We start from the raw sequence: 11,233 nt of genomic DNA, 5'->3' as shown, positions 1-11,233 counted from the left end.
CCACTCTCTGTGTGAAGAAGAGTCTACAACAACATGACTAGGTAACCCATTCCATCCCCTCACCACTCTCTGTGTGAAGAAGAGTCTCCAACAACATGACTAGATAACCCATTCCATCCCCTCACCACTCTCTGTGTGAAGAAGAGTCTACAACAACATGACTAGGTAACCCATTCCATCCCCTCACCACTCTCTGTGTGAAGAAGAGTCTCCAACAACATGACTAGGTAACCCATTCCATCCCCTCACCACTCTCTGTGTGAAGAAGAGTCTACAACAACATGACTAGGTAACCCATTCCATCCCCTCACCACTCTCTGTGTGAAGAAGAGTCTACAACAACATGACTAGATAACCCATTCCATACCCTCACCACTCTCTGTGTGAAGAGGTGTCTCTTTTCCCCTGTCCTAAGTCCTAATGTCTCCACTTAATTTCCAACTGTGTCCTCTGGTCCTGGTTTCCATACTGCGCTTACAAAAATTGGTTAGGGTTAACTATGTCAGCTCCTTTTAAGATTTCATTCATGTTCCCCCTAATTCTTCTCTCGGTCAAGTACATATGTAATAAGATGTTGTTTTTAAATCGCAAGAGTTTCCCTGGCTGAATACTTATGACATTCCTCAACACGCTCATGGGAAGGGTATATATATATATATATATATATATATATATATATATATATATATATATATATATATATATATATATGTATTATCAGGCAGCTTGACAGGTAGTTTAATAAAAACAGATACAGTGGAATAGGTTAGTGCAGCAAGTTGGAAAACACTGGGCTGTATATGTTTCCCCTGACCTTTTACAGTCAGTTCTACAAACAAATCTGCTGCTATATATAATATAGACGGTCTTCTCGTTGGCTAGTTCTGCTAGTTCTACTCGTTAATTGGCACCCAACTTTTAAGTCAATAAGTGTATTCCAACATTTTATAAAACAGCCAGCCTTTTCCTGACTCCTTCCAGGAATTCCAGCTCAGTCTGATGTATACAATCATAGGCAGATGTTATTTATGTTTTAGAAGATAGAGATACTGAAATCCAAAGTAATCCCACAGCTAATAAATAAAAAAAGGGTTGTGTATGAACACCTGAAAAAAGCAATCTTAAAAGGTTCATTTATCCAGGAAATGACAGCTGGGGAGTGCGTACCTCTCCCAGGGTGCAGGGAGAAAGTCTTTGCTTGCGATTGATTGGTTGCAGATGAAAGAAATTAGGAAATAAGGCCCCCTCCAACAAAGCATGTTTAAATGCTTTGATTTTAGTCTTTTTGTGCTGCATCCTACTTCAGACTGCTTCAATGGCTCAATTACTACTTCCTATTTCAACACAGAACTGTGTCTCCTAAATCAGGCCTCATTTCACACTCCTGGGTCATATTCACTTTAACTGTCACTCTGTTTGCAGGAACAATGATATTAAAGAAACACTACAAGAAACTAAAATTGGATGGCAACCGATTTGAACTAGAAGTCTTTTCCAATGTCAGCGAACACCATTTGAAGATATTGAAAAAAAAACTTCTAGTCGAAGCTTTTGACTTTAGATTCTTTGAGTATTTCTTAACTATTGAGTGTTTAATAGTTGTGGATGAACAGTGATATGAATGAAACTGTTGCAGAGCGCTGTTGACCGTAAACAGCAGCCGAGAGCGGCTTCATGAAGATCAAACTTCATGAACAAAAAGAGAATAACAGAACTTTGAAATAACTCACAAGCTAAAGCATTTACCCATTTCAATGTCCTCACCCATGACTGACGAATGCAAATGTCATTGGGTAAGTTCCTCTTTCGATTTACATTGCACTCAGTTCTTGTAACTTGCACCATAGCTTTTCATCTAAATTAATGATGCAATTGTTCTACAATCAGAGGAGCGATTGTGAACCACGTCCCAAATACTGAAGCTGATTTCCGGTTGCAAACCCCCTGATGGATCTACATTTGAAATAACTGTTGGCTTGTTGCACTGGTTATGGATGCTTTGGGTTTCTGCACTGCCTGATCGTACTAACAGGCACCCGGATGGAGTTGTTTTAAATTCCCAAGCATTGCCTTGGTTCACAGCATCCTGGTACTGAATTGATCTATCATCATAAAACCATGGCAACTGGGAAATGTCTCAGAATACAAAGCAGGTGCTTAGTAGCCCTTAATTAATTCATCACCACTAAAGACCATTTGGAATGGTAATCCAGGGGTTTCATAAATAACAGTGAGTCTGCTGTTCTGCGGAGCCAAGAATGCACCCTTATAAAGGTACATTTGCATCGTCGTTTAGCTTTTTCCCCATGCTTTTCCCTGAGCTATACCATGCATTTACCATAGTTTAGCCTGGTTTGCCATGTTTTATAATATGCTTTACCATAGTTCTCTGGGCTTTACAATGCTTACCTATGTTTTTCCATGATGTCACTTTTCTTTATCACGCTTAGCTATGCTTTTACAAGGGCGCACACCAGAGTACCTCAATATTTCGATGCGGTGTGTAGGTCATCCAAGGTGAGGTGGCTGTATCTCTCAAGTTTCTCAGGGAACAAAAAGCTGCTGAACAAACACCTGTTTCCAATGAGCCGGTACAGTATGTGTTTGCTTCACTGGTTTCACATATGCCTTTTTTTCGTGGCAGTCACATGCTTTTATTTGAAAGATATTTTTTTCCAAAGGTTAATGTCAAAGTGTATAAAATACAGGTGTTTGATCTCCCTTTAATGCTTCATTCCTATAGCAGCCTGCTGTATGACAACCCCCTACTCCCTGATAAATCTTCATACGCCTTTGTTTCAGATAGAACTCTGACACTGCCTCTCCCTCGCGTGTGCCTTGATGCAGCAGTACTAGTCTGATAGGAATGTCTGGATTGGAGAAATGTGTAAACACTGAACAAAGTCTGAATTCACACTCATGCTGGCTGTGACTCTCAGGTCCATAGCAAGCCTCTGGAAATAAATATCAATACTGTAACCACACACACACACACACACACACACACACACGCTGTTTTTAATTGCAAACTGTTTTTCCCTGAAATGTTTTGTTGGTGTTCCTTCTTGCCTCAATGGAACAACAAGAGGGATCATTTTGTTCTGCAGACATGAGAGGATAACTGGATGCATTGCGTTCTCATGGAGCACACTTATCCAGCTGATTCAATGAGTGGAGAGGGAACTCACACAATCAACAAGACTGGAGTGCAAAGCACTGTGGAACTGTTAGGACAAAATACATCTAGGCAATTATTTATTGTGTGTATTTTTTTTCCCCTTCACAACAGTCAGTTCTACAACTGTTAGGAACGGTTAAACACCTTTCTACAGTACGTTTGTGGAGGTGCTTTTATAAATCTTTACAGTGCTGTACTGTGGTGAAATACAGCAATATTCATAGTGGAAACCTGGTAAGCTGTAACCCTAATGTGCAGATTTACAATGATAAACCTTTAAAAGGAGATGTACAGAACAGAATAGAACAGCAAAGAACAACAGCTCGGTAAGTTTGTTTAAAATGCTGGGCAGTTGGCTATACACCTACCATAGCTCCTAAATAAAGCCAACTATGCTGAAAAAACATGTATACTGCGAAATGTTTTTAATTGGAAATCTATCCAGAGATATACAAATGATACAGTGCTATTATAATGTGACTAATTTCGCCTTGACAGCCTAATTGCTAGTTACTAAAATAAAATAAAAGAGAATTTAAGTCGAAAATGTCGATAAACTGATTTACTATCAAAGTTCAGGACGTTTTACGCTATGTGTCGTTCTTCAACTGGTTGCAGTGCAATTTTTAATAGGCGTCGATTTTTATATTGGCTCTGCTCTGGTGCCCCCTGGTGGTCATATTAGCCAATGACACAAGCTTAAAAGCAAATATGGAAATGCTATAAAGGCAAGTTAAATTCAGGCCAGCGGCCTTTCTAACAATTCCCCTTGTTCAAAAACAGCTGCAGCATTTAGTTCACACAACAGAACAAGAACATATCTAAAGCCAAGGCTTTTATAGTTACTCATATCCCCTGAGACTATGTATGCGTATGTAATAAATTACTATTGGCTAGGGCACGCGTTATTAACAAGTTGCAGCTTCAGTAACTCGAGAACAACACCTCGATTGTCTGAAAAGGAAGTTGTGTGTGTGTGTTTTTTTTAACTACTATGGCATGTGACGGTGTTGACTGGTTTTTAATTCCATATTATTTTCCAAATCAACACAGAAACAATTATGGCATTTAATTTGTCGCCCGTACTTCTTTCATCACGCGTACGTTAAGCATGGTAAATCCATTAAAAAATACATGTCATCATGCATGATGCATTTAACGCAAGTTAGTGTAAATATTAGTGCAAAGGTAGATCAGACTGCAGGCAAGATACTTTGAATAACTGTTTTGTATTTTGTATACAAATATATCGTAATTTTATTGACCCCATTTCCAAGTCGTATAACATGCTCATTTTACACACATTTATTTACAACTCAACGTCACTTCCAGACTCCAGCTGCTGAACTGTTTTTTTTTTTCGTTGCCTAGCTACCAGCAGCGTCACCCTCTAAACAACTGAGCTGAGCGAACACAGAAAAATGGTAAACACTGCAACTAACTTACCTATGAAAAGTGTAAGTACAGCTTTATGAAACGTGAACTGCGTTGTATTCTACCGTAAATATCTTTTTTTGTTGTTGTTTGTTTTATATGTCGTATTATTACGCTGGAATATGAAATAGTTAATTGTGAAATAAACTAAATGTGGCGTTGGGCCATGCATGCAGAAAGATAGCTGTTACGAAGTTTTTAAGCAAACAAGCTTGTTCTTAATCATTTCTATTTTATTTTTTTAAAAATCTGAACGAGGAATAAGTTACACACGGAGATCAAGCTGTGCGACCTAGGTCTAATTCCGACCCAGTTCCCGGGATAAGATAGCGCTACAAACCCTCAACAAAGTATACTATAACACTTTAGCAATACAATCATTTATTTATTTATTTATTTGTTTATTTATTTATTTATTTAACCTTAGAGGTAACTTATTTCACTTAAAATAACCAAAGTACGAAAAATAGGCAGTTTTACCCTTATGGAACAAATTTTGGAACAGTTTTACCCTTATGGAACAAATTATTTTTAATATATGGTAGAAAAGTATGATCCTTATACTTTTCATATATAGAAATTGCCCCCCTTTTTAGTATATTGAAAATATATTTTAGTCTGTAATCCATATATTTATTTTATATGGATTACAGACTAATGAAAGGTGCACCATATATTTTCAACATGTAAAATAAATATATGGATTACAGACTAATATATATATATATATATATATATATATATATATATATATATATATATATATATATATATATATATATATATATGAAAAATATAAGGATCACACTTTTCTACCATATATAAAAAATATGTTTTTTTTTTCATAAGGGAAATAATTTTATATATAAAATATATAGCTAACATTTAATTCAAATCCTCTTTAAAAAAAAAAAAAAAACGCAAAAAAAAAATATATATATATTATTATTAGAACCAGCTAGTCATTGTACGGAACTGTCGATCGGTAAGATACGCTGTGAAGTAATGCAATACCTGAAGCGTATTTCATTTCAGTCAGTGGGTGCGTTAAGTAACTGAGCGAGATTTTTTCCGCTCCCCCGGATCACCGATGAAAGGTGCTCTGTAGCGCTCTCAAACAGTGCATGCGGTTAAGTGGGTTCTGTCACTGAGCTGCTCTGAGCGGCTCACTTACTTAACGCACCCACTGGCTCTTTTTATTGAAAGATTGGAGCACTTGTACCAGGACGATGGCAGTGGGAGGAGGAGACACAAACCCTTCAATTCTTCAGGTAACACATGCATGTATAAATAATACATAACTAAATGAAAATGCACATTTATGAGAAGGCTTGGGTTATGGTAATCTTTAGGCACTGTGCTGTATGCATTTTAAAATTCAAAAGCTGGAACTTTTTAGCCCATGTTTTGCTTGCCATGTATCATTATTTTCACTGCGAGCAGGCATGCAGACTTAAGCAGCCCAATACAAATGAATACTGGAATTAATGAAGTTTGAACTGGGACTACAGTAGCACGAAGTACTCGGCCCTCCAGTTTATTGTCATATTTTGAAGTCATGTTGCTCACCCTTCAGCCTTCATGCTAACAAACAGAGGCACCTCCTTATACTATTGCGACGTGATAATCCTCTTACTCAGAATCGCCTTTAAGAAGTAAATCGGCAGGTATTAAATACATCCATTCATTCATGTGTTGGTTTCAAAACACTGTCCTTCCCTCACCTTTACAACGGAGCAGCAGTGAATGACAATTCCATATTGAGTGTTTTCAAAGCCGATTGGAACTTTGGGGTGTTGACGTTTCTACTGCTCGTTTGCCACCCGCCGATAAATACTTCTTAAAGGCAATTACGAGAACGAGCAGGACCGTCAGCATACCCCCAAAATAATATTTGTTTTGCATTTTGATTATTTTACTAACATTTTTTAAAAAAAAATGTTATTTCACTAGATCTTCTGTACACTTTTAGTTTCAGTCAATCCATAGACACGAAAGATAAAAGGAAGAAGAAAGCAATCAATTTTCAGGAAACTGGCAGTAAGCGTGCAGACAGGTATTTATTTATTCAAATAATTACAGTAACTTGAAGTCTATTAAAGATGCCATTTGAAGGCGTTCTTCACACTTTCACATAGTTTAAATGCAACGAGAACAAATGACATATTATTTCTCATCCTTTCAGCAGATTACGAAAGGCATATTTTTCACACTTCATATCTTATTTGAAATACAGTATAATGTACGTAAACAAAAAACTAAAGTACAAACACGGATATTTAGTTTGTTGGCAGATCCCTTAACTATGTTGCTGTTGAATAGCCTATACATAACCTTGCATGAAGGCTGTTTCTTTCATAACCAACATATCCTATTATAATCACACCAGTACAGTACACGTAGTAATACTCTTCATGCATATTAGTCTCTAATCTCTATGCATAGTAGATGTCATTTTCAATACCTTAGAAGTTGTTAAAGGGTACATAAGGACCTTTTAATTTTATTGTGTTACATGTTCCCATGTTTTGCTACAACTATTTACGTGTATGTATTGTTTAATTTTATTGTTTTTTTTTTGTTTTTTTTTTACATTTTGATCACTTTTTTAAACTTTTAAATTCCTTGCATCAAGATGGCTTCACATGTACCTGCGTGGACCCCTCAGAACTACATTTCCCATCATCCTCCTATTTTTGCTTTCCCTTTAATAGATTGCCAGGATCCCCGCCTGTTACCACACAAGGCTTTGGAGGTGCAAGAATCCCTGTGGATAAAAAAATGATGGGGAACGCCCCGGGGATAATGCGGGGGTCCCCTCGACTTGGCTTAAAGCAAGGGCAGCGGGAGCACATCACTGTAGAGGACGTTAAGAGTCAGTACCCCATGGCTCTTCTTCGTTGTATTACATTTCTAGCAACGCTGAACTTGATCAAATGCTGAATTGCATTGTTTATGGCGTGTCTGTAGAAATGTATAGTTTTTGTTTGTTTTTTTCTTCAGGTGTGGCGTTTAACTTGCTCCAGGAAAATGAATCCCTTAGCATACCTCTGTGTTTTACCACTGTAATGAGGTACGTGTGCAATATATGATTTTCTTTATAAACAGTTTGCTTGAACTCTGGTCCTTGAAGTAATGTGTTAAATACCTGAATAATCTTGCTTGTTGATTACTGATTTATATCAGTAATCTTAGGCTGTACAGTATATTGACAAAGTCATTATAAATTGTATTTTCCACAGAAGCCAGCAACTCAATAACTTTCTGTCTGCCCTACTGCTGTATGTATCCTGTTACTTTGAAAAAGAAGCTTTGGAAAGGAAACCTAAACCTCTAATGTCGTAAGTAGATTAGTACTAGAAATGTGAAAGTTGTTTTGCTGTAAAAGGAAGAGTGATTTAGCTTGAATGATGTAGCATTACAATACTGACATCTAGCGTGAGGTAGGACTAAAGGCAGTAAAAGTAATTGACTAAATATGTTGACTGTAATTTAACTGATAAATTATATATACTGTATATATATATATATATATATATATATATATATATATATATATATATATATGTGTGTGTGTGTGTGTGTGTGTGTGTGCAGTATATGAAATAATGATAAACATATTTTTCAAATGTTATTTCTTTTAGTGAACAAAGTGTAACAGAAAGGAAAGCAGTAGCTGAAGCATGTGCCAAAGTCGAAATAGCAAGAAAACAGCTTGCCTTGAAGTACTCCATTCTTGTCCTTGGACTTGGGATGTCTCAGCAGCACCATATGGCATGTGGGAAGTAAGTACAACTACACATCAATACAAATCTATATCTATATCTATATATAAAAAATATTTATATATATATATATATATATATATATATATATATATATATATATATATTTTAAATAATCGTTTCAGAAGTCACAGAGTCACTTCACATTTATTATGTTAAATATACAGTATCAGGGAGTAAATATTGTCATATTTACTTTTACGTTAACAGGAGCAGGGTGTCATCAACTTACAAAGACAGACAATTGTTTGAGGTATGTACAAAAGCTTTGTTGTACTTAGGTAGTGGTGCTTATATTTGTTGCACGTTTCTATAATGATAAAGCATGATTTGTTATTATAAGTTCAAAAAATGATGCAATAATCACTCTTTCCCTTAAAGAATACATCAACAAAACTTAATAAAGTAGATTTAAAAATAAAAGGTATAGATATATATTTATATACAAATTATAACCATAAGGTTACTGGATAGGTCTAGTAAAGCATTGTGAATGCATAAGCAAGCATGATAAAGCACAATAAATGAAATGGCTAGTTTCACAGACCTGGATTAGCATTAATCTAGGACTCACGAATGTTACTTTAGGTAAGGTAGTCCAAAACTAGTGCTAACCGAGGTCTGTGAAACTAGCCGATAGAGTTTAGAGTACAATAGCTCTGCTTCTCACACGGCACATTTCTCTGTGTTTGCTAGTGCCTGTACAACTTCTGCGCTTACGTGGCCTGGGTGACATTTAGGCGTAAGGATCTGAAAGGGATTCAAGAAGAAGTGGGCAGGCTCCTTCGTTCGGATACCTTCAATCCTGCAATCAGAGTAAGACAGGCTTCCGAGGAGCAATCGAAAAAGAAAAGCACTGTAAAAGGCAAGGTCTGCCCTCCGGAGAGAAGGTACGTCAAATCTACTTGAAGCTCCATTTCACACTAAAATGTAGTTCATTGTTTCCTGTTTACTACATCGTTCTGTAGTTTAGCATTCAGTATCGCTCAGCCATCAGAAAGCAATAACCCTTTTCAAATATGTAAAAATCACTGAACTGATAAACGTCCAACTATAATCGTTTAATGTCACGCTAAATCACTTGCGAGTATCTGTTATGCTATTGTGTACTGTATCCAGGGCAACGGATATGAATTATGTGAAGCTATTTACTTATTTGTTTTCTAGGAAGCGTAATCCAAAACGACCAGCAATAAAAAGCATAATTAACCAGAGGTCTCCTGTGATTGTGTCTCTCCTGCCATCCCCGAAAGAGAAATCCCAGTATCTCTTCAAACCCCACCGACTAGACCAAGACAAAACCATTGATAGCTGTGACATTGAAGCTCTGGTAGATGAACTCTCTGCTGCTTTATCATCTAAGTAAGTTTAAAAAAAGTAACATAACAAAATGCGTTTTGGCTTACGCACATCTGTACACATGTAGTGATGTACTGGAATTCGTAAGAGTGATTGGTTAATTTCTTATACAGTACATGATTTATCATAACACAGCCATTATGCTTTACCTGTTTATTTATTTATTCATGTAGTATTTGCTTTTATGTATTTATGCAGTATTTGTAGAAAGTCATATAATTCCAGTCCCCCAATGGTCTCCAAATTCTACATACTGCAATTAACTTAATCAGTCCAAAAGATGCTCCATGGGGGTAAAACTGAGCACCTGTTGTTTTGTGCTTTTTGGAAAGCTTTGGAATTATTGGGGAGCCTCTGAGCCAGTACAGCATGCAAACCCTCGTGCCTTGTGGTGCTGAACCTGAAGATGAAGAAGAGGACGAGCAAGAAAGCAAACTAACAAGCAAAATGTCGCTGGGATCCCGGGGCTTATCGTCTTCTCAAAATGATTCGCAGGGAAATGTGAGCCGACCACGTACTGTTGTATCAAGAACAACTACAGAGGGGTTCTGTTCTGACACTGAATAATAAAAAAAACACCCTACTCTCTATACTGCCTCATATGTCTTTATTTATTAACAGTGATAATTACATTCATCCTTTAGTATATGCTGTGCTGCTCAGAGCACTGAATTTACAGTGTAATTGAATGTAATTGTCCTGCTCAAGAAGGTATAGCCTATTCATAGCAGCTAAAACATATGTATTAAACAAAAGCTAGTGCAAATAAGAACTTACCTTAGATATCAGATGGACTGAATAACGGCCTGCATACTTCTGGTGGAAGAGGCGTTTCATATGTATTAGAATCCTCAGTGGGTGTGACCATCCAGGCTACTCATCGTGTAATTAAGTAAGCCACAAGCACCTTGAATGAATCATGCAGTGCCAGCATTCATAATGTATATAATGTATATGTCAAAGGTCTTGCGACTCATATTGTAGCTCTGGTAACCTGCATGACTCCTCATTGGAAGATGGTATTAACATCTGCATGCAACACAGGAACAAAAGGGGAAACGAGCATACAATGAGATACTGTTTAATAGGAGTAACAGCCTGTGTATCAGGAGTAAGACCACAACAGCACAGTACCCCCTTATACAAGTGTCCTACAGTAAATACACAGCAAGGTGTAATAAAGCATAGGTGAGCATTGTAAAGCAGAGGTATGGCAAGGCACAAAGCACAGTGAGTGCTTGGTAAGGCATAGGTAAGCACTGGAAAGGAGAAGTATGGTAAAGTATATTACAAAAAACAAACATCCATGGTAAGCCATCCATGGTGCATGTACTATAGAGTATAACCAGGGCAAAAACACAGCAAAGGTGCAAAAATACCGGTGTAAACTTTTATAAAGGCTGCTAATGTTTGTGCCTAATATCTACCGTAGCAGTGCAATGTTCCAGACACGTGAAGATATTCCTAAAAACATACT

The 11,233-nt window shown here is 36.9% G+C and overlaps 1 protein-coding gene across 7 annotated transcripts; it reads left to right on the top strand.

Annotated features, from left to right (window-relative positions):
* The first annotated feature begins 4,536 nt into the window (after positions 1 to 4,536).
* On the top strand, positions 4,537 to 10,340 carry LOC117421803 (protein phosphatase 1 regulatory subunit 36-like). 7 transcript variants are annotated; one of them, XM_058988005.1, is made up of 11 exons: positions 4,537 to 4,635; positions 5,819 to 5,883; positions 6,585 to 6,668; positions 7,327 to 7,487; positions 7,616 to 7,685; positions 7,855 to 7,953; positions 8,257 to 8,397; positions 8,608 to 8,650; positions 9,094 to 9,287; positions 9,565 to 9,759; positions 10,089 to 10,340. In XM_058988005.1, exons 1-11 carry the CDS (start codon positions 4,600 to 4,602, stop codon positions 10,321 to 10,323), a joined length of 1,323 nt encoding a protein of 440 aa, XP_058843988.1. In that variant the 5' UTR covers positions 4,537 to 4,599; the 3' UTR covers positions 10,324 to 10,340. The 7 variants fall into 7 exon arrangements, with proteins under 7 accessions (XP_058843988.1, XP_058843991.1, XP_058843989.1 ...); XM_058988008.1 differs by having other exon boundaries at positions 6,566 to 6,668; XM_058988010.1 differs by having other exon boundaries at positions 4,540 to 4,635; positions 5,648 to 5,883.
* Positions 10,341 to 11,233: the final 893 nt, after the last annotated feature.

Source organism: Acipenser ruthenus, chromosome 15, assembly GCF_902713425.1.
Source record: "Acipenser ruthenus chromosome 15, fAciRut3.2 maternal haplotype, whole genome shotgun sequence".
NCBI classification, from domain to species: domain Eukaryota; kingdom Metazoa; phylum Chordata; class Actinopteri; order Acipenseriformes; family Acipenseridae; genus Acipenser; species Acipenser ruthenus.
The sequence above is the reverse complement of the archived record's forward strand: the minus strand, read 5'-3'. Positions and strand labels throughout refer to the sequence as shown.

Bases quoted from the DNA above. Each gene is read 5' to 3' on its own strand.
- LOC117421803 (XM_058988005.1), top strand. From the start codon at position 4,600: ATGGTAAACACTGCAACTAACTTACCTATGAAAAGT. The intron at 5,884-6,584 runs GTAACACATGCA...GTACACTTTTAG, and splicing joins CAAACCCTTCAATTCTTCAG to TTTCAGTCAATCCATAGACA. The intron at 8,398-8,607 runs GTAAGTACAACT...TTACGTTAACAG, and splicing joins CACCATATGGCATGTGGGAA to GAGCAGGGTGTCATCAACTT.